Source organism: Bos indicus, chromosome 11 (assembly GCF_029378745.1).
Source record: "Bos indicus isolate NIAB-ARS_2022 breed Sahiwal x Tharparkar chromosome 11, NIAB-ARS_B.indTharparkar_mat_pri_1.0, whole genome shotgun sequence".
Classification (NCBI taxonomy): Eukaryota; Metazoa; Chordata; class Mammalia; order Artiodactyla; family Bovidae; genus Bos; species Bos indicus.
Window position 1 is genome coordinate 82,726,868 of NC_091770.1, and position 27,286 is coordinate 82,754,153.

General features: G+C 39.9%; 1 protein-coding gene across 2 annotated transcripts in view; it reads left to right on the plus strand.

Moving 5' to 3' along the window:
* NBAS (NBAS subunit of NRZ tethering complex) overlaps positions 1-27,286 on the plus strand; it is a 333,473-nt gene that overhangs the window by 166,209 nt on the left and 139,978 nt on the right. For both annotated transcript variants that reach the window (XM_019970679.2, XM_070799115.1), the window contains 4 exons: positions 810-923; positions 6,682-6,795; positions 9,779-9,936; positions 10,678-10,767. In XM_019970679.2, coding sequence (XP_019826238.2) covers positions 810-923; positions 6,682-6,795; positions 9,779-9,936; positions 10,678-10,767 — 476 coding nt within the window. The remainder of the gene's footprint in view (positions 1-809; positions 924-6,681; positions 6,796-9,778; positions 9,937-10,677; positions 10,768-27,286) is intronic.

Below are 27,286 nucleotides of genomic sequence, written 5' to 3' on the forward strand. Positions count from 1 at the left end.
CTCTAAATGATAATAGTTTATTTCTTCTTATGCTTACTGTAGAATATTCTTTCATTGAATCCGTATTTTTTTTTAACAGAGGGAATGACAGGAAATTGTTGTTTAGAGTTAAATTACTAACAGTATGTTAGCATTGCTCAAGTTCTTTTACCTAAAGGTGGAAGTCAGATTAGTACCAGCCCAAACAAGTCATCTGTCCTTTTGGGACAGTGGGCGTCTCCCAGTGTCCTGAGCCTCACCTGATAAGCAGGAAGGAGATTTTCTGTTCCTTCAAATCCTGCAACTCAGTGCCCTAAATGAAGTGTGTTTGGTGATTCATGGTATGCTTGGCTAGTTTCCATGTCATCTCTGATCTTTATTCTTGAAAAGATTTTTATGTTTTTTATTGAAGTATAATTGACTGACAGTGTTGTGTTAGTTTCAGGTGTACAGCAGAGGGCTCTTATCTTTATTCTAACTCTGGAAATGTTCAGAATTGGAAGTGGGAGAGGTTTAGCTAAGTTCTTTTCATCTCTGGTTTTTGATAAGTTTTCACTGGAATTGTGTGTCTGGTGTTTTTTTTTTTTTTTTAACTTCTAATATCATTGATCAGTGATAGTCTGTTACAGGTTCCTTGGTGTGTTTTATTGTATATTATCTATTCAGAGTCAACAATAACTTCATTATTTTTTTAAATTGTCTTTTACTTAATTCTTATTGATCTGGGGGTAAACACAGTTTTCACTTGGTTCATTTGCCTTAAATTAGGGAGGTCAGTGTACCTCCGTCGTGTCCCTGGTCACGAATCATTAGTGTGTCTTCCTTTGTAGTGCGATTGTGCTCTGATCGGATCGGCCTCGTCAAGGAGTGTATTTGCCAGTCCCCCACGTGCTACAAGCAGTCCACCAAGCTGCTGGGCCTTGCTGAGCTGCTGAGGGTAGCAGGTAAGTTTTGAAAGCTTAACTGCTGTGCACCATCCTAGGAAAACACTGGAATATGTGCTACTAGGTGTGAGAGGAGCTGCTTTTCAGCAAGGTTTTGTCTTTTCCAGCAAGATTGGCATGTTATTAAGATGTGTTCCATGTTGAGCTGCTTGGACCTCTGTTTTCTAAATGAAGGCAGACTTTTTTGGGGTTCCATGGTCATACAGGGTCAGAAAGAGAAGTCAGAGTTACCATTTATAACCAGAAAACTTAAAAAGTAGGACAAGGCAGCTCAACTAGTTCACCTTCAGTTTCCACATTTGGTGTAATATTTTCTTTTTAATATAAATTTATTTATTTTAATTGGAAGTTAATTACTTTACAATATTATATTGGTTTTGCCATACATCAACATGAATCCGCCACGGATATACACGTGTTCCCCATCCTGAACCCCCCTCCCACCTCCCTCCCCATACCATCCCTCTGGGTCATCCCAATGTACCAGCCCCAAGCATTCTGTATCCTGCATCGAACCTGGACTGGCAATTCATTTCATATATGATATTATACATGTTTCAATGCCATTCTCCCAAATCAACATTTTTGAACCTGAATAATTACTTAGAACAATTTGTGCATTTACTGTTTGGCCAGGTTTTCTCACGCATTGTCTCATTTCATTTTCTGTTAAATGATGTTGATGTTTTCTTCCTGTTTTATGAGGGGAATTGAAGGTCAGAGAAGTTAAGGATCTTGCTCAGCAGGGTTAAGTAACAGAGCATTTCTGAGTCCATACTCCATGTGTCACGCTATTGTGCTTACCAGTCTTTTAACGTTTTTCTTTTGTATTTTTGACTCATCCAATGTGTATCCCACCTGATGGACATCTTCAAGTGAGTCCTCAATCTTCTTAAACAGATTTTAAAGTGTGCAGCTTAAAATTTTCAAATCCAGCACAATTTTGTGACAAATACCTTCCCATTTCAACTAAAAGAATGAAAATGAGCCTGCCCGCTGACTCGAAACACCAGCTGTCTATACTGGACATGTCTGTTGGTTTGCTAAGTGGTCTTTCTTTGGGACCCCGTCCCTCTCCCAGTGGAGACTTGCCAGTCAAGATGCTTTGCCACAGTTGTTGGCACTGTCGTCCTGCCAGTACCTCCTGTCCACCTGCCAGTGCAGAGATGACCGTGCGACTCAAGAAAAACCAATCAAAATCTTTCCTGACGTTTGATATATAAACACAGGAAGACAGAAGCACATTCTTCTTTTCTAAATTAAATTCATAAGGATACAACCTTAGGGATGCTGGCAGTCATTTGTCTGATCAGTTTTCTGAAAATGAATCCATTTGAGAGAAGGAAAACCCCCCAGTGGCAGTCTACATGCCTCAAGATCTAGTCCTGCCTGAAGATGGCTTTTAACCCCAGAAATTGTTTTTAATAAAAATGGGGTTAAATTCCATGTTTAGCTTTAAAAAAGTAAAGAGGATTTTGTTTATATTTTGAGCTTTAAGTAAATATATATATATGTATATGTATATTTGGTAGACACATTTATGTTTTAAAATCTAAATAGGACTCTTCTTCTTAAGGCTTTATAGTTTTAGTATATTTTATTGTGTCAGATGTCCTTTTCTAGCCTATCTGAAAGCGTAACGCTAGCATTTTTACCTCTGGCCTTGGAGATGTGTTCAGATATCCCTTGGGGGCCAGGCAGCCATCGGGAGGTATCCTGGAAGGCGGCAAAGAAGTTGAGCATGGGGTCTGAAGACTGGTCCTGTCCTTACTCTCCTATTCATTTGCTAAATGACTTAAGCTTCAGCTTCTGGAAAATAGGAATGCACCCCCTGCTTTAAGTCTAGGTTATGAGACTCACACGAGTTGATACATACGAAAGCATTTTGTAAACTTGAAAGCACTCTGATCATCAGGGAAGAATTTCTTAAGGATCCAGTCATAGACACTAATGAAGCAGTCAGGGATGCTGTCTACATTTTCCATGTACCTGCCTACTACTGTTAATTTCCATTTTCATCCCTGTGACACTGACCTAAAAATAGGAATATCAGTGATCAAGATAGGCCTGCATTTTTAATGGTATGAACATTACTCTTCAGTCCTGCCGAGTACATTTGTGTGGAACACCTGGTGTTCAAATGGCTTTTCTTTGCTGCAGCTATTTTAGTTCTCCTATTTGGAACCATCTCAACTTGACCACCTCTGTTTCACAAAGTTGAATGTGGAATCTGTGTTATAACTTCAGTCCAGTATCATTAAAGGAGAAGACTAGTATCCATATTTCATTCAACATGGTGCTTTTATTGTGAGCCCCCTGAGTGCACATAATAGCTACTGTGTATCCGTGACTGCTGTGTGCCAGCTCCCTTCTGTGCCCTTTTAACACACTGGCTCTTCTGCTGTTCACTGCAGGCTCTCCTTACCGGCATTTTACAGATGGGGAAATAGAGGCCCCAGAGAGGAAAGTAATACCACTTTGTCAGGTACTTTGGATACAGAGTTCTATTACACACCTGCTGCCCTCTGGGAATTTAGCATCTTGGAGGGCTGCAGAAGCAGAGAACTGTGTTGCATAATGGAGTATGAGGGTAGTCCACGGCTTCTGTAAACAGATGTTAGAGAATCCAAAAGACAATTGTAATATTTAGCTGGGGGCGGAGTGGTGTTAAGAAAGGAATCACAGGCAGGTAACATGTATCTGAAGCTTACAGAATGCTGCGGTTATTTATTGCTGCTTTACAAACCACCCTGAAACCTAGCAGCTTAAAATAACAACAGTCATGTCTTCTTATCTCTCCCGGTTCTGAAGGTTGACTGGGCAGTTCAGGGTCTTTTATGAAACTGCAGTCAGATATAGCAGTTAGGGCTGTGCTTATCTCAAAGACTGCTTTGTTCACATGTCTGGCACCTGGGCTGAGAAGATTGAAAAAGCTGGGGGCTGGAGTAGCTCGGGCTTTCTCTTCTCTATGTGGTTTCTCACTTACCATCTTTCCTTATGTTGTTGTCAGACTACCTGGATTTCTTATGTGGTGGCCTAGGGCTCCCAGAGCCAGTATCCCAAGTTCAGTTCAGTGCAGTTCAGTCACACAGTCGTGTCTGACTCTTTGTGACCCCATGCATTGCAGCACACCAGGCCTCCCTGTCCATCACCAACTCCCAGAGTCTACCCAAACTCATCTCCATTGATTCGGTTATACCATCCAGCTGTCTAATCCACTGTCGTCCCCTTCTTCTCCTGCCCTCAATCCCTCCCAGCATCAGGGTCTTTTCCAATGAGCCAACTCTTCGCATGAGGTGGCCAAAGTATTGGAGTTTCAGCTTCAGCATCAGTCCTTCCAATGAACACCCAGGACTGATCTCCTTTAGGATGGACTGGTTGTATCTCCTTGCAGTCCAAGGGACTCTCAAGAGTCTTCTCCAACACCACACTTCAAAAGCATCAATTCTTCGGCGCTCAGCCTTCTTCACAGTCCAGCTTTCACATCCATACATGACCACAGGAAAAACCATAGCCTTGACTAGACGGACCTTTGTTGGCAAAGTAATGTCTCTGCTTTTGAATATGCTATCTAGGATTGTCATAGTTTTCCTTCCAAGGAGTAAGAGTCTTTTAATTTCATGGCTGCAATCACCATCTACAGTGATTTTGGGGCCCAAAAAAATAAAGTCTGACACTGTTTCCACTGTTTCCCCATCTATTTGCCATGAAGTGGTGGGACTGGATGCCATGATCTTTGTTTTCTGAATGTTGAGCTTTAAGCCAACTTTTTCACTTTCCTCTTTCACTTTCATCAAGAGGCTTTTTAGTTCTTCTTCACTTTCTGCCATAAGGGTGGTATCATCTGCATATCTGAGGTTATTGATATTTCTCCTGGCAGTCTTGATTCCACCTTGTGCTTCTTCCAGCCCAGCGTTTCTCATGATGTACTCTGCATAGATGAGAAACCAACAAAAGTTTCATGTCATTTTGCTGTAATTTAGCTTTGGAATTTGGGCCGCTTCATCTCTAATGTGTCTTATTCACAGAAGCAGTCACACAGGCCCTCCCAAGTTTAAGGGAAATATTTATAGGCTCCACTTGAAGTTGACTGGGCTTGGGTGAGCCTGAGATGGCTTCCACAGCTGTTGGAACAGGCCTGCATTACTCTCTGGCTGGTGGGCAGAAGCCTCAGCCCCTTGCCCTGGGGAGCTCTCCGTGGGGTTTCTCAAGCATCTTCTCAACAAGGCGACTCCTGGCTTTCTCCTGGAGCAATTGATCCAGAGAGCAGGGCAGAGCCTTTAGTGCTTTTTTACAACCTTCTCTTGGAGGTCAGTCACCATCGTTTATAGCTGACTCTGTTAGAAATAAATCACTAGCCATCCCCATTCAAGGGGAGAAGCAGTAAGCTCCATCTTTAGAAGGGAGTACCAAAGAATTTGTGGACATAGTTTAAATTATATTTCATATATTCAAAGTTTTGTCCTGCTACCATTAGTATTTTCTTCAAACTAAACATTTAGACCATTTTCTTTAGTAGATTCCTAGTCTGGTTCTAGTGCTGGCTCTTCTCCCTGTGAACTTGGTTTTCTTTGTAGGACTTTTCTAGAATCATTGTTTTCAAGCTTGTTTTTGGTTATGCTTTTTCTTTTAACCACTTGCTCAGATCACCTGATACACAAACTAACTTTCTCACAATGAAACTATAAAATTTAAATCCATTTTACTTTGTATTTATGGTTTTTATCTTTTTATTTGTCATTATTGATTAGAATTAGGACATTCAAATATGAGAATAAATAGGAAACATGTTTAAATTCCCTGTTTGGAGGAAAACTTTTCCTCTACCTACCTACGTAGGAATGGCTGGTCTGGGGCTGGTATATCTGTATTTTACTGAAGTATCACAGATTTACAGTGTTGTATTAGTGTACAGTGGAGTGATCCAGTTATAAATGTACACATATTCATTCTTTTTTAGATTCTTTTCTCATATAGATTATCACGGAATGTTGAGTAGAGTTTCATTTGCCATAAAGTAGGTCCTAGTTGGTTATGTATCTTATGTATAATAGTGTGTGTGTGTTCATCTCAGGTTTCTCATTTATCCCTCCCTACAGAATTGGTTTTTGTTATCTGTTAGTCTGTTTTTGTTCTGTAATAATTTCATTGCTTTTCTTTTTTAAAAAAAATTGGATTGCATGTCTGCGTGGTATCATAAGATGTTTGTCCTTGTCCTACTTCACTCAGTGTGACGATTTCTAGGTCCATCTGTGTTGCTGCAAATGGCATTATTTCATTCTCTTTTATGGCTGAATAATATTCCCTTGTGTCTGTGTACCTCGTCTTCTTTATCCATTCCTCTGTTGATAGACATTTAGGTTGCTTCCATGGCTTGGCTACAGTGAACATGGGGGTGCAGGCAGCCTTTTGGTTTATGGTTTTCTGTGGATACATGTCCAGCAGTGGGATTGATGGATCATATGATAGTTTTATTTTTACTTTTTTAAGGAACCTCCGTACTGTTCTCCACAACGGTTGTACCAATTTATATTTTGTATGGGGCCGATATTAATCATTGATCACTTTGGAGAGAGAATTTCATGATTAATAACCAGACTGAAAGGTCTAAGTGGCCTTGACCTTTTGTCCTGTTGTCTTATAAAAATCTTTCTAATCTCTGTTTTTCATTTGAGAATTAATTAGAAAGATAGACTTAAGGAACTCCTCTATCCATTGATACTGCCCCAAACAGTAAGTTGTTTGCATGTGTTTTTAGGTGAAGACCCAGAAGAAAGGCGTGGACAGGTTCTCATCCTTCTAGTGGAGCAGGCACTGCGTTTCCATGACTACAAAGCTGCCAATGTGCATTGTCAGGAGCTGATGGCCACAGGTGAAGTAGACACCACTTAACACTTTGCTCATGTTTTTTTTTTTTTTTTTTTGCTCATGTTCTGACTCATGGACGAGATCTCTTTTGAAATCACTTGGTCTAATTGGTAAGCCAGCCACACTGTGTTCATAGGCCTTGGGAGATGTTTTGTGAGCACTGATAAGTAGGTATTCCATGTGCTTGTATATTAATGTAAATACTTTAATGGGCTCAAGGGGTTACGTTTTATCTGGGATATGGTTGCTTTCCATTCCATATTAAAAGTAGGCTCATAATTTTAATAGCAATTTTATGTAAAATATTTTAATTTTAAAATATTACAAAATATGTAAATTTTTTAATGTATTTGACATATAATAGAAAAAATTTCAAATTTGAAATATCTGTAATTTGTGACTACATTGTCTGTATTTCTATTCTTTAATTTCTTTAAAAGATCACAAAATGCTTTTCGAATTTGAGCAGTTGGGAAGTAGCTTGCCACTGATACTGAAATTATAACTCAAGTCTCTGGAGGATAAGCAGGTTGTATTGTGGAATAATTTCTCTATGAAAGAGCACATTCCCCAGAGGAGTAGCCAGGAATGTTGTCTTGTCATAGGCTCTGGGCTAAATGATCTGCTTTTTGCAGTTGTGCCTGAGTATGTGGAAACTCAGGCACACTTAGCTGTTTACCCACTGCCTGTGCATGGCTAATGATGCAATGCTTCACTTTGTGATACCTCCTGGTGTTGCACACTGATGATTTGTATATTTGCTGTATACTGGTAAAATAAATGATTATTCTGACACTTGTTAAAAGGAGTAAGGAAGACTTTATTCAGGACTTTTGTAATGGAAGAGAAATCAGGCTCAACTCCAAATACAGAAAAGACAGCTGGGAATTTATCACCGAGGATCAGGTTAAGGGGATCAACAATGGTTGAAAAATTACAGTGATGAGACATCCGGGATAGGGGCATTTGTACTAAACTGACTTACTGGTGGCACGCCAGGGTGATCAGATACAAAGGGTGGGAGATTCTCTTTAAACTGACTTGGCAGGATTCTTGACTGAAACTGGATTATAACAGGTTCAACAAAGGCTGGGCCAAGGTAGAGGTCTCGTTTAAAAGAGGACTCAGAGAAGCCTGAGTGAAGTTTGGTCAAGGAGAGAGTTTGGTGATACATCTGTGAAAATGTTGAAAACTGGATAAAAGCTTAACACTTTACAACCTCAGCATTGGAAAACTGGTTTCATGGAAAAACTGTCAGATATTAACCTAGTGATTGTGCACCACTAAATCACTGCAGATGGTGACTGCAGCCATGATATTAAAAGACGCTTACTCCTTGGAAGGAAAGTTATGACCAACCTAGATAGCATATTCAAAAGCAGAGACATTACTTTGCCAACAAAGGTCCATCTAGTCAAGGCTATGGTTTTTCCTGTGGTCATGTATGGATGTGAGAGTTGGACTGTGAAGAAGGCTGAGCGCCGAAGAATTGATGCTTTTGAAGTGTGGTGTTGGAGAAGACTCTTGAGAGTCCCTTGGACTGCAAGGAGATCCAACCAGTCCATTGTGAAGGAGATCAGCCCTGGGATTTCTTTGGAAGGAATGATGCTAAAGCTGAAACTCCAGTACTTTGGCTACCTAATGCAAAGAGTTGACTCATTGGAAAAGACTGATGCTGGGAGGGATTGGGGGCAGGAAGAGAAGGGGATGACAGAGGATGAGATGGCTAGATGGTATCACCAACTTGATAGACATGAGTTTGAGTGAACTCCAGGAGTTGGTGATGGACAGGGAGGCCTGGCATGCTGCGATTCATGGGGTCACAAAGAGTCGGACACGACTGAGCGACTGAACTGAACTGAACTGAAGTTCAGAATAGTTATGGTATTCTGGAAAATCATTGTCTTAGTTCACTATCATTTCCTTAGAGAGCTTTGTATTAAGTTTATTCCTATAAGGATAGTACTTGGATTAATTCTGACTTTGTATATTTAGAGAAATTATCCTGGGCCAAGGCCTTTGTACTTAGAAACAAGACCTACTTTCTAACTGGATGTCCTTCAAATAAGAATGAAAATGCGTTTTAAGAGTTTAGAGCATAAACTTGCATAGGGCAAAGCCCTCTGCCGAGAGTCAGACTCTGAGTGTATTTTTGGCACTGTCCCTGGACCTCTGTCTTCATGTGTGACGTGGATGATTCTTTGTAGCTTTCCACAATAATTTATCTTTTTCTAGAACTTTGCAGTGTATAAACTGCTTTTAAGTACAGTTTTTAAAAAAATAAAGATTGTTTAATCTTTACAGTCTTCCCTTAACAACCTTCCTTAGTGGCTCAGATGGTAAAGAATCTGCCTGCAATGAGGGAGACCTGGGTTCAATCCCTGGGTTGGGAAGATCACCTGGAGAAGGGAACAGCTATCCATTCCAGTATTCTGGCTTGGAGAATTACATGGACTGTACAGTCTGTGGGGTTGCGTAGAGTCGGATACAACTGAGCGACTTTGAATTTCACTTTACAACCAAGGGAAAGAGGAATTACTATTATTTCTGTTTTTTTGCGGTGGTGAGGGATGATGATGTTTGGACCTTTCTCAAGCTCACACAGTGCTTGGTCCACACTCAGTTCTTTCTGAATTCAGATACTCAGTCGTTTTTACTCAACATCAAATCTTAGTAAATTATCTGTAGTCATTGTCAGGTTGAAGATAATTTACTATTTGTAGTCATTTTCATCTGAAATTTAACATAGTTTATCAGAAAAACTTGTCTGGAGCGCTGCTGAACTTTCTGGATAATACACTCACCTAATATTTCTTTTCTGTTTTAGATCATTGTGTTTTTCTGCTTATATAATGATACATATCACTATGACTGACTTTGCTTTGGTAACATAAGACCTCAGTAAAAAGCCATTACGTTTTTCAAGTTGGATTGAAAATTTCTTTCTTCTAGTGAAAATCAGTTTGTTTTTCTTGCCCATTTTTCAGGTTACTCTAAAAGCTGGGATGTTTGTAGCCAGTTAGCACAATCAGAAGGTTACCAGGACTTGGCCACTCGGCAAGAGCTCATGGCTTTTGCTCTGACACATTGCCCTCCCAGCAGCATTGAACTTCTTTTAGCTGCCAGCAGCTCTCTGAAGACAGAAGTAAGTCTCCCAATAAAGTAAATCCTGAACTGTATCAAGTGTATTTTGTTGGGTCTGTGGATCTTGGGTTTGTGCTTTTTTTGTTTTACCAATAATATGAAAATTTTAATTTATGGAAAAAATAGTTTGTTACTTACAAATTTGAAGATATTAAGCTATAAAATAGTGTTGTTGGCTTTATTCCAGTAAAGAAAGGCTACAGGTATGAGAAATAAGAGAATAGTATTAGGAAACAATTTATTGAATATAATGGGGAACATTAGTATTGTCAAGAACAAAATATTTAAGAGGAGGTCCTGTGTAGTATACTGGAAACCATGTGAGTTAAAACTGGTGGTGACACCATCCCCTTAGAAGCTCTTTGGAAATAGCAGGGTGTGGGCTTTGGTTGGAGAGAAGCTCAGTTTCCTAAAATTCACAGGCTAGATCTGCATCAGGGGGATGTTAGGCCAGTTGTAAAACGCATGTGAAGAATTCTGGAATTCATATTTTTATCTCCTGGCCATTCATTACATTGTACATCAGGTTTCCCACAGTTAATTCCGCTCCTGAAACGGTGGTTGCATCCTTGGGAAGGTGTTCATGGAGCCCTGAAGTCAGCCTGTTACCACTAGGAGATTGCACTTTTTTGTTTGTTTGTTTTTCCCCCTCGAAAGAATGCTTTTTAAGTTTCAAGTCTACATTGTAAAATGAGGCAAATTTAAAAACAATTCTGTTATAATATACAGTGTTCTTTTTCAGATTCTTTATCAAAGAGTGAATTTTCAAATCCATCCAGAAGGAGGGGAGAGTATCAACATGTCACCATTGATGAGTAAAGCACTGCAAGAGGTGAGTCTGGGTGAGAGGGAGGAGTTTGAAAGGTGCTTGTGAGAGGAATGAAACAGTTATCTCACACTGTATGTGTGGTATGTGTAGACTGTTCTTTTTACCTGTGTGTGTCTGTGTGAAATGTAGCATTCATATCAGTTCAGTTCAGTCGCTCAGTCGTGTCCGACTCTTTACGGCCCCATGGACTGCAGCACGCCAGGCCTCCCTGTCCCTCACCAACTCCTGGATTCGTATAGAAAAATGTATAAAACAAAGATGTCCATCTTAATAAAGTATCATAAAGAAAACATGCACAAACTCATCACACAGATAAATAGCTCATGACAAGCCTTCCCCTGCACACCCTTCTAACTTTTAGCTTTGCTGTCCTTCCAGAGATCCTGACTCATCGTGATAACCAGATCCACGTATGTTCTGTTCTTCTTTTAAAGTAATTTAGAAACCTATAACACCCATCCCAGAGTGGTAGTTTAATTTTAGCTGTTTTTGCACTGTATAGAAATAATTACATTCAGTATTACATTTGTGAGGTTTATCCATGCTATTGTAAGTACTGCAGTTGATCTTATTGTTACTGCGGTATAGAGATTAATTGCTATATGCATACATTCCAGTTTATCCTTTCTAATACTGACTGACACTGGTTTATTTTCCATTTTGGTACTGACATAATGCTGTATCATCACTGTGTAGTGTTCCTGGTGCACATGTACAGACTTGGAGGTGTGTGTTGTCAGATAAGTGTGTTTGTTCAACCCCAGTTGATAGTCCCAATGCCAAAGAATGCTCAAACTACTGCACAATTGCACTCATCTCACATGCTAGTAAAGTAATGCTCAAAATTCTCCAAGCCAGGCTTCAGCAATATGTGAACCGTGAACTTCCTCATGTTCAAGCTGGTTTTAGAAAAGGCAGAGGAATGAGAGATCAAATTGCCAACATCCTCTGGATCATCGAAAAAGCAAGAGAGTTCCAGAAAAACATCTATTTCTGCTTTATTGACTATGCCAAAGCCTTTGACTGTGTGGACCACAATAAACTGTGGAAAATTCTGAAAGAGATGGGAATTCCAGACCATCTGACCTGCCTCTTGAGAAATTTGTATGCAGGTCAGGAAGCAACAGTTAGAACTGGACGTGGAACAACAGACTGGTTCCAAATAGGAAAAGGAGTTCGTCAAGGCTATATATTGTCACCCTGTTTATTTAACTTATATGCAGAGTACATCATGAGAAACGCTGGACTGGGAGAAACACAAGTTGGAATCAAGATTGCCAGGAGAAATATCAATAACCTCAGATATGCAGATGACACCACCCTTATGGCAGAAAGTAAAGAGGAACTCAAAAGCCTCTTGATGAAAGTGAAAGTGGAGAGTGAAAAAGTTGGCTTAAAGCTCAACATTCAGAAAATGAAGATCATGGCATCCGGTCCCATCACTTCATGGGAAGTAGATGGGGAAACAGTGGAAACAGTGTCAGACTTTATTTTCTGGGCTCCAAAATCACTACAGATGGTGACTGCAGCCATGAAATTAAAAGACGCTGACTCCTTGGAAGGAAAATTATGACCAACCTAGATAGCATATTCAAAAGCAGAGACATTACTTTGCTAACAAAGGTTCGTCTAGTCAAGGCTATGGTTTTTCCTGTGGTCATGTATGGATGTGAGAGTTGGACTGTGAAGAAAGCTGAGCACCGAAGAATTGATGCTTTTGAAGTGTGGTGTTGGAGAAGACTGCAAGGAGATCCAGCCAGTCCATTCTGAAGGAGATCAGCCCTGGGATTTCTTTGGAAGGAATGATGCTAAAGCTGAAACTCCAGTACTTTGGCCACCTCATGTGAAGAGTTGATTCATTGGAAAAGACTCTGATGCTGGGAGGGATTGGGGGCAGGAGGAGAAGGGGACGACAGAGGATGAGATGGCTGGATGGCATCACTGACTCGATGGATGTGAGTCTGAATGAACTCCGGGAGTTGGTGATGGACAGGGAGGCCTGGCGTGCTGTGATTCATAGGGTCGCAAAGAGTCGGATACGACTGAGCGACTGATATGATCTGATCTGATGATTCTCTTGAATGGTTTTACCCATTGCACACTCAGCAGCTGAGTTTGGGATTGCCATTTGCTCCCATCCAGGTAGTGCCAACTACTTTGGCATGGGTAGTTGTCAAAACTTTACCTCTTAAGTGTTTTGAGATACCTGTTTATGCTTTTGATTTGCATTTTTTGGTTGCTGGTGAGATGAACTTAACTCAGGGGGGAGCCTCTTTTGTGAGGTTCCTTGTTCAATTCCCTTGTCCATTTTCTGTTGAATTTTAGTCCTTTTTCTCTTTCCTCATTGAAATTCTTAGGAATAAAATTTGTCTGGAGTCATTAAGTATTAATACGTATGAATCTCAGGAGAGCTGGTCCTGGGAAAGGAAGGAGGAGGTGTGTACTCACCAATACCTCTTTAGCTGTTTAACCTTTGCTCCCTGGAGTTTAACTTCTTATGACTATTTCCGGCAATACAGAAGTGGCGTTTTTTTTGTTCGTTTTTTTTTTAGGTCAAAAACAGTAGGTAGTCTAACTAGATAAATTAAGAGATGATAATCGTCTTTTTAGGTTGGTTTCCACAGGATTCCTTTAAATGGTAAGCTTTACTTTTAAAGTGTAAAATGTCATTCATTTTCCTAGCAACTATTTTAGAAGACATCTGTTGTGATAAGTGAGCTATATCTTAGCTCCTTTTTTTGTTTTTATCTATTTTTTTTTGTTTTGTTTGCTTTATGTTTCCATACGTTGATTCTCAATTTTTAAAGATCATACTCTGTTTATAGTTATTGTAATGTTGACTACATTCCTGGTTCTATACAGTCTGTCTTTGTAGCTTATTTATTTTATACCTAATAGTTTTTAATCTCTTAATCCATTACCTCTATTTTGCCCCTCCCACCTTCCCTTTCCTCACTCATAACCCTAATTTGTTCTGTATACTTGTAACTCTGTTTCCTTTTGTTATATTCACTAGTATGTTGTATTTTTTATATTCCGCATATAAGTGATTGCATACAGTATTTGTCTTCCTCTGTGTGACATTTCATTTAACACAGCACCTTCCAAGTTCATCCATGTTATTGCAGATGGCAAAATTTCATTCTTTTTTATGGCTGAATACTCTCCATTGTGTGTGCTTGTGTGTATACACAACATCTTTATAAATGGACTGTAACCATCTTGTCAGATTCATTTGTAGTTGTATACCTTGTAGTTCTTTTAGAAGTCTGGTTCAAAGCTTCATCTGTGGAGTCTGTTGATAAGAGTTAGGGCAAGATTATTTAGATTTTGCCTACAGTTGAATATACACAATTACCTCATCTCCAAAGTTCTTTCTTTTATATTAAACTTCTGCTTGGCAGCCATTTATTGATTACACATGTGTATCCCCAGTTCAGTACCAAGCGATCTCAGGATCTCAAAAAAGTTTATAAAGTGACTTTTGGCCCTTAAGGATGTTTATCCTCTTCCTCCTATAAATGGTTAACTCCAAGACAGCAGTGATCGATAGAATTTTCTACAGTGAGGGGAATATTCTGTATATCTACATTGTCCAGTATAGCAGCAACTAGTCACATAGAGCTGCTGAGTATGTGACATATAGGTAGTGCAACTAAGGAATCAACATTTAAATTTTGCTTAATTTTATTTAAGTTAATTTTACTTAATTAAGGCTGCTGGATACCTGAGTGGACATCACAGTTCTAGAAGGTGAGATACTCAGAAGAGGATGGTGTTCCTCCATCAGTGCTGCAGACAAAGGACTTTGTTTCTATGGTTGGACTCCCTTCGAATTGAAGTCACAGCATTTTCCAGGGGCCTGGAGTGAGGGGGATGCTTTCTTCCTTTGGCATGTTTTGACTTGTATTGATTAGAAACTATTCAGTTTTCCCTTCCTGGATCTGAGAGCACATTAAATTCTATGGTGTTTTCTCTAGGGGATTCAGAACAGATCTTATATTGGAGATTTGGCAGGTTTTACTATTTCTCAAGGTCCAGTAGAAGACTTGCTTTTCACAAGATCTTTATCCCAGTTTTTGTACCTTTTGATCCTCTGATCTCCTCCCATTTGTTCAGCTACATCTCTCACTGTTGCTCCAGCCTCCTCTCTTTTCATGCCTTCCAAACATGTGCTGTGTTCCATTCATGGTGAACTTACCCCATTCTCTGAGTAGGCTCTCTCACAGCTTTGGTGTTATTTAGGGTTCTCTCTCAAGCTCCAGAACTTTGGCCACCTGATGCGAAGAGCCGACTCCTTGGAAAAGACCCTGATGCTGGGAAAGATTGAAGGCGGGAGGAGAATGGGATTACAGAGGATGAAATGGTTGGATGGCGTTACTGAATCAATGGACATGAGTTTGGGCAAAGTTCAGGAGATAGTGAAGGACAGGGAAGCCTGGCGTGGTCCATGAGGTCGCAGGGGGTAGGACACGACTGAGCGACTGAACAACAGCAGCTGTCTGTACTGCCCTTCTTGTATTGTTTCTGATCATCTTGCTGCCCTCTTGATCTCACCTAAGCTGTCGTTGTCTTTATCAAGTTTTCCTTGAGTCCTCGTCGTTCCCTCTTCTGCATCCCCCAAATATCTCATAGCATTGGATCAGCTCATGTGTGGTACGGTTTGGCGTGTATGGCGACTGGAAGTGTGTCACTTACCTTTGGTGCTCTCTCCAGAGAGTGCTTGCCACAGAGTGAGTGCCTGCTGCTGCTGCTAAGTCGCTTCAGTTGTGTCCAACTCTGTGCGATCCCATAGACGGCAGCCCACCAGGCTCCCCCGTCCCTGGGATTCTCCAGGCAAGAACACTGGAGTGGGTTGCCATTTCCTTCTCCAATGCATGAAAGTGAAAAGTGAAAGTGAAGTCGCTCAGTCGTGTCCGACTCTTAGCGACCCCAGGGGCTGCGGCCCACCAGGCTCCTTTGTCCATGGGATTTTCCAGGCAAGAGTACTGGAGTGGGGTGCCATTGCCTTCTCCAGAGTGAGTGCCTAGTGAATGCTTAATACAGATGCATTGGAAGCTCCCACTGCAGAAGGATCAGTGTGTGGTAAAAATGGATTAGAAAGTAAAACTAGAAGGAATTTCCAACTAGACGCATGTGTGTGATCTGGGTGCTGTTGAGGACCTGTTGTGTTCTGGCCGTATAAGGGGAGTATCATTTCTCTATTCAGTACAGAACTGCACCGTGTTTCTGCTGAGTTCAGCTCCATAAGCTTATTCTGAAATGCCCACATCCTTCTTTATAAAATCCACAAGAAGCCTTTTGCGACCTTTGGGTTTTCCATTTCCTGCTCTCTGATGAATTAGAAAGTGTCAGCCGGGCTCCGTGGTGGCCTCTGTGGAGTAGGGCATGCTGTGTCTCCACAGGGCACGTCCTGATCCATTCAGCGTCCTCAGTACCTGTGGGAGACTGCCAGCAGTGCTTCACAGGATCCACTTAGCGAGGAAGAGGAATTCTTCCAGAATGATTCTTGTATTTTTTTTATTTTTTAGCACTCTAAAAGCTTTCCTGTCTTCCTTTCTCCTCTTTCAGCACACTGTAATATTAATAGATCTAGATCTGACAAAGTGCTAATCCAAACCCTCAAACACATCATGTCTTTGATTCATGAGGCACATTTCAGAATATTATAGCTACTATTATTAGATTAAAATACAGTGCTTAGCTATAAGATGCTGTGTGTTACACATTAACAGTAAACGTAATAACCACATTAAATTATAACTTATAAATGAGAGCTGACTGTATATGTAATGTGCTTAATGCCCAAGACTTTCATTACTCAGTTGTGAAAATGATGATTTTACTTATATATCCAAACAAAGTAAAGATGTAACTGCTGTGCAGTTGCATTTGTGTTACTACAAGTGGAGCCTTCAAGTTTGAAGATATTGGCTGTTGTTCTCAGGAACAAGATATTTGTTTTTAAGTAAAATGAATAATTTATGAGTAACTACCAAAATTAGAGTTTCCAGCTTCTTATTAATGTTGGTTATTATGTTTTTTTAGATGTAATAGTATTCCACCACTTAGAGCGTATTAACATTTTGTTTAGCTAGTGTTAGCTATATCAGATAGGCAATAATGTTTTCCCCAGATAAATCTAATTAGAGTTGAAAATGGATTATATACAAGGTTCCCATTAAAAAATCATCTTCACTATGGGAAATCTTGTTATGAACATTTTAAGTGGCTACAAATTTATAAGACTGGACTAATTATTGTTTCGAACTGGGGGCAGGGCTTGGCATAGAGCTGTTTTGAATGTATAAAAGGATTATTTAGAAATATTAAAATAAATTTCTGACAGTTGTATTTCAGTACCACGACAACTCTTTCTTTTCCCCTTCACCAGTTAATGGGCATTTGGGTGGTTTGTACTTTTTAGCTATAATGAATAATGTTGCTATGCTATGAACATTTGTATACAAGTCTTTGTATGAAAAAATGTTTTGATTTGTTGTGGAGGTATCTGGGAGTGGAACTGAAGCATTGTATGATGTATATGCTCTAAATATTGGAAAACATGGCCAAATTGTTTTCCAAAGTGGCTGCACCAGGAGTTTTTAAGTTTCCCCTCTCTTCATATCCTTGCTGATACTTAACTCTTGAATGGCTTTTTGTGAAAGCCATTCTTATGAGTATATGTGGTGTCTCCTTATCGTTTTGGTGTGTGTTTCTAAATAAGTAACGATAATGAGCATCTTTTCATGTGCTTTCTTGCACTTTCTGTACCTTCTTTGATGAAATGGCTACAAATATTTTCCCAGTTTCTTTTTAGCTGTTACGTCAACTCCTTATTAAGTCATAAGAGTTTTTGTTGTTTTTAAACTCTTGAATACAAGTTGTTGTTGGATGTGCGACTTTAAAAGATTTTTCTGTCAGTGTGTGATTTGACTTTTTACTTTCTTAATAGTGCCTTTTGAAGTGCAGAACCTTTTAACGTTGCTCAAGTCCGTTTTATTAACCTTTTCCTTTATTGCTTGCATTTTTGGTGTTGTATCAGAGAAATCTGTGCCTAGCTCAAACCTGTGAAGATTTACTCCTGTGCTTTTTCCTAAGAGTTTTACAGTTTTAGCTTTTATATGTATTGAGAGGTAGTAATGAGCCACTTTTTGTATGAGATAAGTATAAGATTGAGGAAAATCCACATGCAGAAAGATCAGTTTAGAATTTTATCTCCTGTTATATACAGAAATGAACTCTATACGATCAGGTTTGTTTTTTCTTTTATGTGATCTCGTTCTTTCTTAAAGGATTTTAAATCTTACGCTGCACAAAGGCACAAATTAATATTTTAAAGTTTAAAACGATTTCACCTGAAATGGATTTGTGTCATAATTATTGCCTTAGTAATTTTCTTTTTTCGAGATGTTTTGGAATTTTGGTGTTCAAGCTCGTGTTGTGTTTCCTGAACCATCTGCCTTTGTCGTTACATGCAGATCACGTATGGCACAGCATGATACTGGTTGCTGGATGCATGTGCCATGAGTGTTTATCTTTTCCTTTGCTTTGGGTCATTTGGATTGTGCCCAGTCTTCCTGTGTTTTAGACTGAACTTCACTGAGCATTTTATGTACATATCTTTGCATATTCATGCTTGTATTGCCCTGGGATATAATGGAAAATATGGGCCCCTAAGACAGATAATTTCCTGTTTCTTGTGGTCCGTCTTCCATAACGTTAAGTGCTGATTAAAAAATGAAAAAGAAAATAAAAATACACTAAATATACCTCTATTTTTCCTAAATACAGTTCTCTTAATTTGGATTCAAGAATGCTAGAAGATTCAAGAAGAGTTCAGTCCCTAAAGCCCCTGAAATAGTGTGTCAAATCTGGTGTGTCTTGTTTGTGACTTAGTGTGTTCATGTATGTTCACACACATGAGTACATTCAGTTTTCTGGGGAAGGCACTTAGAGCTTGCCTTAGAAATGTGTAGGGGGCCGGGTCTTCTGAAGATAAGAAATTGTAGCCTGGCATTTTAATTACCAGATGAACTGAAGCAGAGTCAGACGTCAGAGTGGTTAGTCCTCATGGGGTTTTCTTCTGAAAAATCATTCCAGAAGCAGCATCACCAGTAATAAGCGTTCCATTCTTAATATTTTGAGTTCAGGATGCAATTTGCTCTAAGTGTGGGGCTTCCCCAGTGGCTCAAGTAGTAAAGAATCTACGTGCAGTGCAGGAGACACAGGAGACATGAGTTCGATCCCTGGGTTAAAAGATACTCTGGAGGAGGAAATGGCAACCCACTCGAGTATTCTTGCCTGGATAATCGCGTGGACAGAGGATACAGTCCATGGGGTTGTAGTGTCAAACACGACTGAGCACATGCATGCCCATGACAGGATGAAGTGTTAGGTGAAGGGAAGTACTTTTGATCATTTAAAGATATGTTGGAAGAGAAAGGGTAGTGGCTTAGCTCAGTTTGAGCTGTTTGTGATCCTTAGTCTCTGTTATGGGTACCACCAGCTCAGTTTGAACTTGACAAAGCAGTTTCTTAGAAATCAGCCCTCAGATTACCAGACACCAGAGGGATAGGGAGTCCTGGCACGCTGTGGTCCATGAGGTCAGAAAGACGTGGACAAGACTTGGCAACTGACTGAACAACAATACCAGACACCAGAGAAAGCAGCTCCTGCATGGGTTTACTATAGTGATTGATGAACAAGAATTGTTTCTGTAAGCCAGACTTGACATGTGGAACTGTTCTTGTTCTTGTGAACCTGTTTGGTAATGTTGTCTATTGTAGGACTTGAAAAATATTACTAGTGCCTATGAAGTTAACCTTTGAGCTATGTAACACTTGATGCTAATGAGATTTCATGTTAAATTTTATGCTGGGAGTTGTTGACTTGGTTTGGGAGATTAATCTATTTCTGCTGTTATACACTCTAAATTAATTAGCAATATGTGACTATGAATATAAAAACTGCCAGTAGTAATCATTTCAGGAGTAAATTTTCCTAACCTCTTTTTTCTTTCCCTATTACATGGAGTTGAAATAAAAGTCTTTTCCTTATTAATGACTCTGGTTACACTCTAATCTGGTAGACTGCTCCCCAGTTAAATGTTTCTTCTCTAGTCTAAACGAGCCTTTTGTTTTGCTTTCTCTATAAGGGAGGAATCTTACAGAAAAGCCTTTTGTCATGTACATTTCTGTGCATTGACATTTCATTTACTTTTCAGTTTCAGATGTTTAAATTTTTTATATTGAGTCAGCCAGTCCATATGAACAGAGTAAAGTTTAGGTTTATTTTATGAAATGGTGTAATTGTCTTATAGCCTATATTTTTTGATATTTTTCAATGAATTTGATTTTCCCCTGAATGAAGTTATTTCATGCTTAAGTGCCATATTTCTTATCATGTTTATATTTTTTAGTTTCTATACTTGGATTAGTTGATAACACTCAGATCACTCCATAACCCTCTTGAGTAGGGAGATTCTAAAGATGAGCCAGAATTGAAAATGTGACATGAAACCTTACCTGAATAACAGTTAGTTGCTGTAAGCATAACATATTAGATTTAGAAAATGTTTCTTCAAGCATAGGTACAGTACAATCAGACTTCCTGTTCATATCTACAGTACAAGCTATCCTTCAGTAACTTTCATACACCCTGAGCATGTAGCAATCAACAGACATCATCTCTGCCCTTGAAAAACTGCTGTCTAGTTGAGAAGACAGACAGAAAAATCATAATTATGGCAAATATATTAAAAGTAGGCATGTAATGTAATGAGTGGGAAGGAGAAGAGTATCTTCTTGACAGGATTTTACTGACAGCAAAAATACCACATTTCAAGGAAGATACAGAATTTCTTTGTGACCTTGGAGCAGGAGAAGACTTCATACAAAAAAAAAAAAAATACTAATTATAAAGTTTAAAAGCTGATAAATTGAACTAATTTAGAAGTTTGAAAACTTCTTTTAATCAAGACATCATTAAGGTAATAAAATATAATCTGCAGAATAATAGAAAATGTCCATAATTCATATATCTAATAAGGGCTATGAATCCAAAATATACAAAGAAAAACCAAAAAACTGCAAATGAATAAGAAAGACAGACAACCAACAGAAGAGTGGGCAGAAAATTTGAACAGGAACTTGAAGATTGTCCACTTTCTTTTTTCTATGGTTGGATCCAGAATCCTTGAATTTCTCTTATCTGACTTATCTCAGTCCCTTTTCGTCTTTAGAAGAAACAAATAAAAGCATTTAAACTTAAAAATGCATTTCAGATTCAAATATACCTTATGGAAACCTCTTCTATTCCCAGTATCACTGCCTTAATTCAGTTCCTGATTATTTTATCTTTTTTTTAATTGTACTTTTTTTTTTTTTTGGCCATGCAAGGCAGCTTGCAGGATCTTAGTTCCCTAACTGATCTTGGGTGGCCTCCGGCTGCAACCACTTGGAACAGGGCTTGGGTTCCCAGCCACAGATGGGCTGGGTCACAGTGGTAAAAGCACCAGGTCCTAGCCACTAGGCCAGTGGTCAGTGTCAAGGGCCCTGACCCTTTGGCTTTGCAGAAAAGAATTGCCACAAAGACAGAAAATAGTGAAGCAAGTAAAGTATTAGGAGTAAAAAGAGTACATTACCTGTGGATAGACACAGGCAGACTCAGAGGGAGAGTCCCTGAGTTGCTGAGTCATGCCTTTGTGGTAATTTGAATTACTTTCATGGGGCATTTCTTCTGGGTTTCCTTTGGCCAGTCATTGTGATTTGCCTGCTTCACAGTCCTTACGTGGTTTATCTCAGGATCCTCCCATGTGGGCACATGCATCTCTTTGCCAAGATGGATTCTACCGCAAAGGCATATGGGTGGAACATCCCATGACATGACTCTCCCTTGGCCTCCAAGGAGCCTTTTCTGCCCATGTGTGGTTAGGGAGGTCTCTGACTTCGGGAACAAGAAATGTGTGGTCTGTGCAGTGTCTAGCCTCCTCCCTTTATTCCCCTGCTATTTTTGTCTTGGAATTTCCATCAACAGAGAATGAATCTCCAATTACTTTACCCTGGGTTTGGGGGCATGGCGGGGGTAGTCCCATCTGCCTCATGACCAAGAATTAAACCCAGGCCCTTGGCAGTGAAAGCACAGAGTCCTAACCTCTGGGCCACTAGGGAATTCCCCGAGTCCCTGATTATTTTAAATTTGGACTAATTCACCTATCTCCTAATGGATTCCTGCTCCTGGAATAAGATTTCTAAAACATAAATCTCGTTATGTTAACTCCTTTTGTTTAAAGCCTCTCGGGGGTGTTGTGTTGTCCAGGTGATGATGGAGGTGCTTTGGTGTCATGTCGGTAGGTCTCTTGCTGGTCTTGCCTCTGCCTGCCTTTGATCTTCATGTGCCCTGACCTTCATCTTTGTGTATTCTTTTCTATACCGTCATTGAATCAACTCAAGTTTCCTCCAATATTCCATGTTGGTTCATGTCTCTTATTTGTATAAGTCTACCAAGAACATCCCCTGGAGGAGGGAAAGGCTACCCATTCCAATATTGTGGCCTGGAGGAGGCCATGGACTGTATAGTCCATGGGGTCGCAAAGAGTAGGACACGACTGAGCGAATTTTACTTTCACTTTTCACCTGAAATGATGGGCGCTTCTCTGGTGGCTCAGTGGTAAATAATCCATATGCCAATGCAGGAGACACAGGTTTGATCCTTGGATTGGGAAGATCCCCCTGCAGAAGAAAATGGCAGCCCACTCCAGTATTCTTGCTTGGGAAATCCCCTGGACAGAGGAGCCTGGCAGGGTACAATCCATGGGGTCCCACAAAGAGTGGGACACGACTTAGTAACTAAACAACCTGAAATCATCACCATTTCTTCTTTGGAAGCCTGAAATTATTTCCTGCTGAAATATTACTTCTTCTGTGAAGCTTTCTATGATGGTGCCTCTAGACAGAGGACATAGTGATTTGTCTGTATCTCTGCCTCCCTTTGTAGTTTCTGGAGCTCAGTGGCTCCCAAGGGCAGAGGCTGTGTCCTTCTTGTTTTTATCACCTAATTGACTAGTACAATATAGTATGACATCAAATAGGAGTCACTCAGTGAGGATTTGCTGAGTAGGGGAATGAATTCTGATTGGTTTCTGTTTTTTTTTCAGGTATAAAATCTAACATAAATTGAGATGCTTACTATACTGTATACTTACATATGTACACACATATTTATATATATATCTGTGTGTGTGTATATATATGCATGCACACATATAGAGAGAGGGAGGGAGAAAGAGAATGTCTAGTTACTGCAAATTCCTTCTGAGATTTATTTCTGACAAAGAGCTTTTTCTGGCAGTGTTATTCAGAGAGGGATTTATATATGTGTGTGTGTGTGTGTGTGCATATATAGTACTAGTTCTGTTCAGTGCAGAGTTACTGGGGGCAAAAGCTTAGAAGCAGAATGAAGCAGAATGTACCTGAATCCAAAGCTTTCAGTAGCCCAATAGATGAACACACTCAATGACGAGCTGTCCAGGTAAGCAGGCCCTGCCCCCACGATGCAGGGAGGGAGTTAGCAGTACCGTCTACACTGCTGCCTAATGGTAGAAGCTTCTTGGCCGGGGTCCTGACCCTGTTAGAAAAGAGGGGCCTCTGGAGTGCAGGAGCCCGATGTGATGAGCTGACTGTGCTACTAAAGTGGAGAAGAAATAAACCTCCTGCCGTCTTCTCAAATAGTGAAGAAATTAAGGAAAGACTTCTCGTAATGCTGCCATTAAAGCAACTGTGTGTGTGTGTCTGTTCCCTCGCAGTGTTTATGCCCAGTATACACATAACGGGCCTTGTAAAGCCCTGACACATACCAAGCTTTCACGACGTGGCAGCTATCGTTATGATTACTCTTGGAGGGAGATTTGTGTTTTTTCCTATGTTGGTCTTTCTACTTGTCTTTTCAGACGTGTTGATAATGAGCTTCGGTCTTCCGTTTTGTCTCCTTAACCCTTCCCTCCGACCCCCACAGGCATGCAGAGGAGAGGGCACATAACCTTCCTAATTGCTGAAATTGAGAGGAAAAACTGAGAATGTAAGGTTTAGCCTCCTTGGATTTCCTCTTGATTTTGCCTGTCAACAGAAAGGGTACAATGCGTGCATGTATGCTAGGTCGCTTCAGTGGCTCAGTCGTGCCTGACTCTTTGGGATCCCATGGCCTGTAGCCCACCAGGCTCCTCTGTTTATGGGATTCTCCAGGCAAGAATACTGGAGTGGGTTGCCACGCCCTTCTCCAGGGAATCTTTCTGACCCAGGGATCGAACCCACATCTCTTACGTCTCCTGCATTGGCAGGTGGGTTCTTTACCACTAGTGTTACCTAGGAAGCCCAGAAAGGGTACATTCAGTTCTAATTTTTGTTCCTTGAGGTTATACACATGTGGGCTAGTTTATTTACTTGTTCATTTAGGCACTTAAGTCTTACAATCCAGTGTATTTTACACTGACAGCACTTCCCTATTTGGAGCAGCTGCATTTCCAGAGTGCAGTTGCCTCGTGTATCTGCTGGCTGCCAAGTTGGACAGCACAGGTTTTGGCAGTTCTGGAAGTTTGTTCTGCTCCATTTTCCACTACTGGGCTGCTATGATTATTTTGCTCAGATGTCTGTTCTGTAGAGTCAACTCCTCCTTGGAAAAGTGACTCCCAAGATGTAGACTTGCAGAAAGATTTTAGCCTTATTATGGCTGGAGATTTAAGCCAAAGTCTTCATCTACTGCAGAATAAAAATGATGTTGTTGTTCTTTCAGATCAAAAATATATTTTCTTGTTTTTTTTTTTTTTTTTAATCAGTGTTCAGCTGTAAGCAATAGAAAACATTCTAGCTTTTATAAGCAGAAGGGGACTTTTTTATTTTAATGAGAATTGGAATCTTACACAATCATTCAAAGGTCTGGAGAAGCAGGCTTTGGTGTATTTTTAGAGTAACTATAAGAAAAATACTGAGGAGGTTATTACCACTGGAGCGGAAATCTGCCACAAGAAGTTGGGGAATTCGAAAGCCCCTCCTCGTCAGCTGCCTGCGGTGCTGCTTTGACCCTGCCAGGATAACAAGCCAGCAGAATGGGTCCACACTGTCCTTTACCCCATGAAGCTAGGGACTGGTCACTGGTACTTGCATCACCAATACTGCAGAAGAGCAACTAGGATGACTAGGAAAAATAGAAAAAGGGAAAAAAAAAAAAGTTTATTTTCTACAGGGAAAGCACAGTAATAGCAAAAGTACAGTCTCTACTGTAGTTTCACTGTGCAAATCTACACAGTGGGTGCATCTGTTTGAGGAAAACTAGGTCATGTGAAGAATGTCAGCCCTAGGGAATCTGGGAAATGTAGTATTTAGCTTTTCAGCTTCTAGCCACGCAGCCTGGGAGCGGTCTAGAACTGAGTTGAGTGAACCAAGCTGCAGTATCTGCTGCAAAATCTGAAACCCAGGAGAAGTGCTGGTCTTTTTTGGGCACCTAAACCCCTAGCAGTTGTTTTTGACATGGTTGCCCTTATATACAATCAGTTTAACATGAGTATTTTCTTCCTTAGCATATCATCTGTGTTGTTTTCATAATTATAATTTATGGTGCATCGAGTTGATAGTTTATACCTTTCCCAAAGTCCAGAAAGCTTACAGGAAACACAGGTTTAAAATTTTTTTTAAGAAATGAAGATATATTTGACATATTACACTGTATAAGTTTAAGGTATATAATATATTGATACATTGATATTATAATATAGTTGCCATTGTAGCGTTAACTGACACCTCTGTTGCATCACATAATTATAATTTCTTCTAGTATTGGGACACAACTGTTTTTTTTTTTTTTTTTTCCCCATTAAAAGAATAGAAAATCTTTTGAGAAAAGTTAACCAACTGCCCAGTGAAGAAATTGTAAGTATCAGTTAATGCAGCTTAAATACATTTCATTTTAGTACTAAGAATAAAATTAAAATGGTTTTCTAGAAATTATAAGTGTACCAACATAATGTAATCATTTTCTTTTACTGCTCTGACATTTAGGAGCTTTGAAACAATGCAGTTCAGTTCAGTTCAGTCACTCAGTCATGTCAAACTCTTTGCAACCCCATGAATGGCAGCACGCCAGGCCTCTCTGTCCATCACCAACTCCCGGAGTTCACCCAGACTCACGTCCATCGAGTCAGTGATGCCATCCAGCCATCTCATCCTCTGTCGTCCCCTTCTCCTCCTGCCCCCAATCCCTCCCAGCATCAGAGTCTTTTCCAATGAGTCAACTCTTCGCATGAGGTGGCCAAAGTACTGGAGTTTCAGCTTTAGCATCATTCCTTCCAAAGAAATCCCAGGGCTGATCTCCTTCACAATGGACTGGTTGGATCTCCTTGCAGTCCAAGGGACTCTCCAGAGTCTTCTCCAACACCACACTTCAAAAGCATCAATTCTTCGGCGCTCAGCCTTCTTCACAGTCCAGCTTTCACATCCATACATGACCACAGGAAAAACCATAGCCTTGACTAGACGAACCTTTGTTGGCAAAGTAATGTCTCTGCTTTTGAATATGCTATCTAGGTTGGTCATAACTTTCCTTCCAAGGAGTAAGCATCTTTTAGTTTCATGGCTGCAGTCACCATCTGCAGTGATTTTGGAGCCCAAAAAAATAAAGTCTGACACTGTTTCCACTGTTTCCCCATCTATTTCCCATGAAGTGTTGGGACTGGATGCCATGATCTTCGTTTTCTGAATGTTGAGCTTTAAGCCAACTTTTTCACTCTCCACTTTCACTTTCATCAAGAGGCTTTTGAGTTCCTCTTCACTTTCTGCCATAAGGGTAGTGTCATCTGCATATCTGAGGTGATTGATATTTCTCCCAGCAATCTTGATTCCAGCTTGTGCTTCTTCCAGTCCAGTGTTTCTCATGATGTACTCTGCATATAAGTTAAGTAAGCAGGGTGACAATATACAGCCTTGACGAACTCCTTTTCCTACTTGGAACCAGTCTGTTGTTCCATGTCCAGTTCTTTTTTTTTTTTTTTTTTTACAGCTTTAATTTTTCAGCACTTTATTTATTTATTTTTTTTATTTGATAAATTTAACGCCTTTTATTGCCATACCTCATTTTACTGTGCTTTGCTTTAGTGAGCTTTATAGATACATGTTTTTTTTTTTTTTTCCTTGTTAATTTTCTGTTTAGTTGATCTATCCATAAGTGTGAGTGGGGTATTAAAGTCTCCCACTATTATTGTGTTATTGTTAATTTCTCCTTTCATACTTGTTAGGATTTGTCTTACATACTGCGGTGCTCCCATGTTGGGTGGATATATATTTATAATTGTTATATCTTCTTCTTGGATTGATCCTTTGATCATTATGTTGTGACCTTCTTTGTCTCTTTTCACAGCCTTTGTTTTAAAGTCTAATTTATCTGATACGAGTATTGTGACTCCTGCTTTCTTTTGGTCCCAATTTGCATGGAAAATCTTTTTCCAGCCCTTCACTTTCAGTCTGTATGTGTCCCC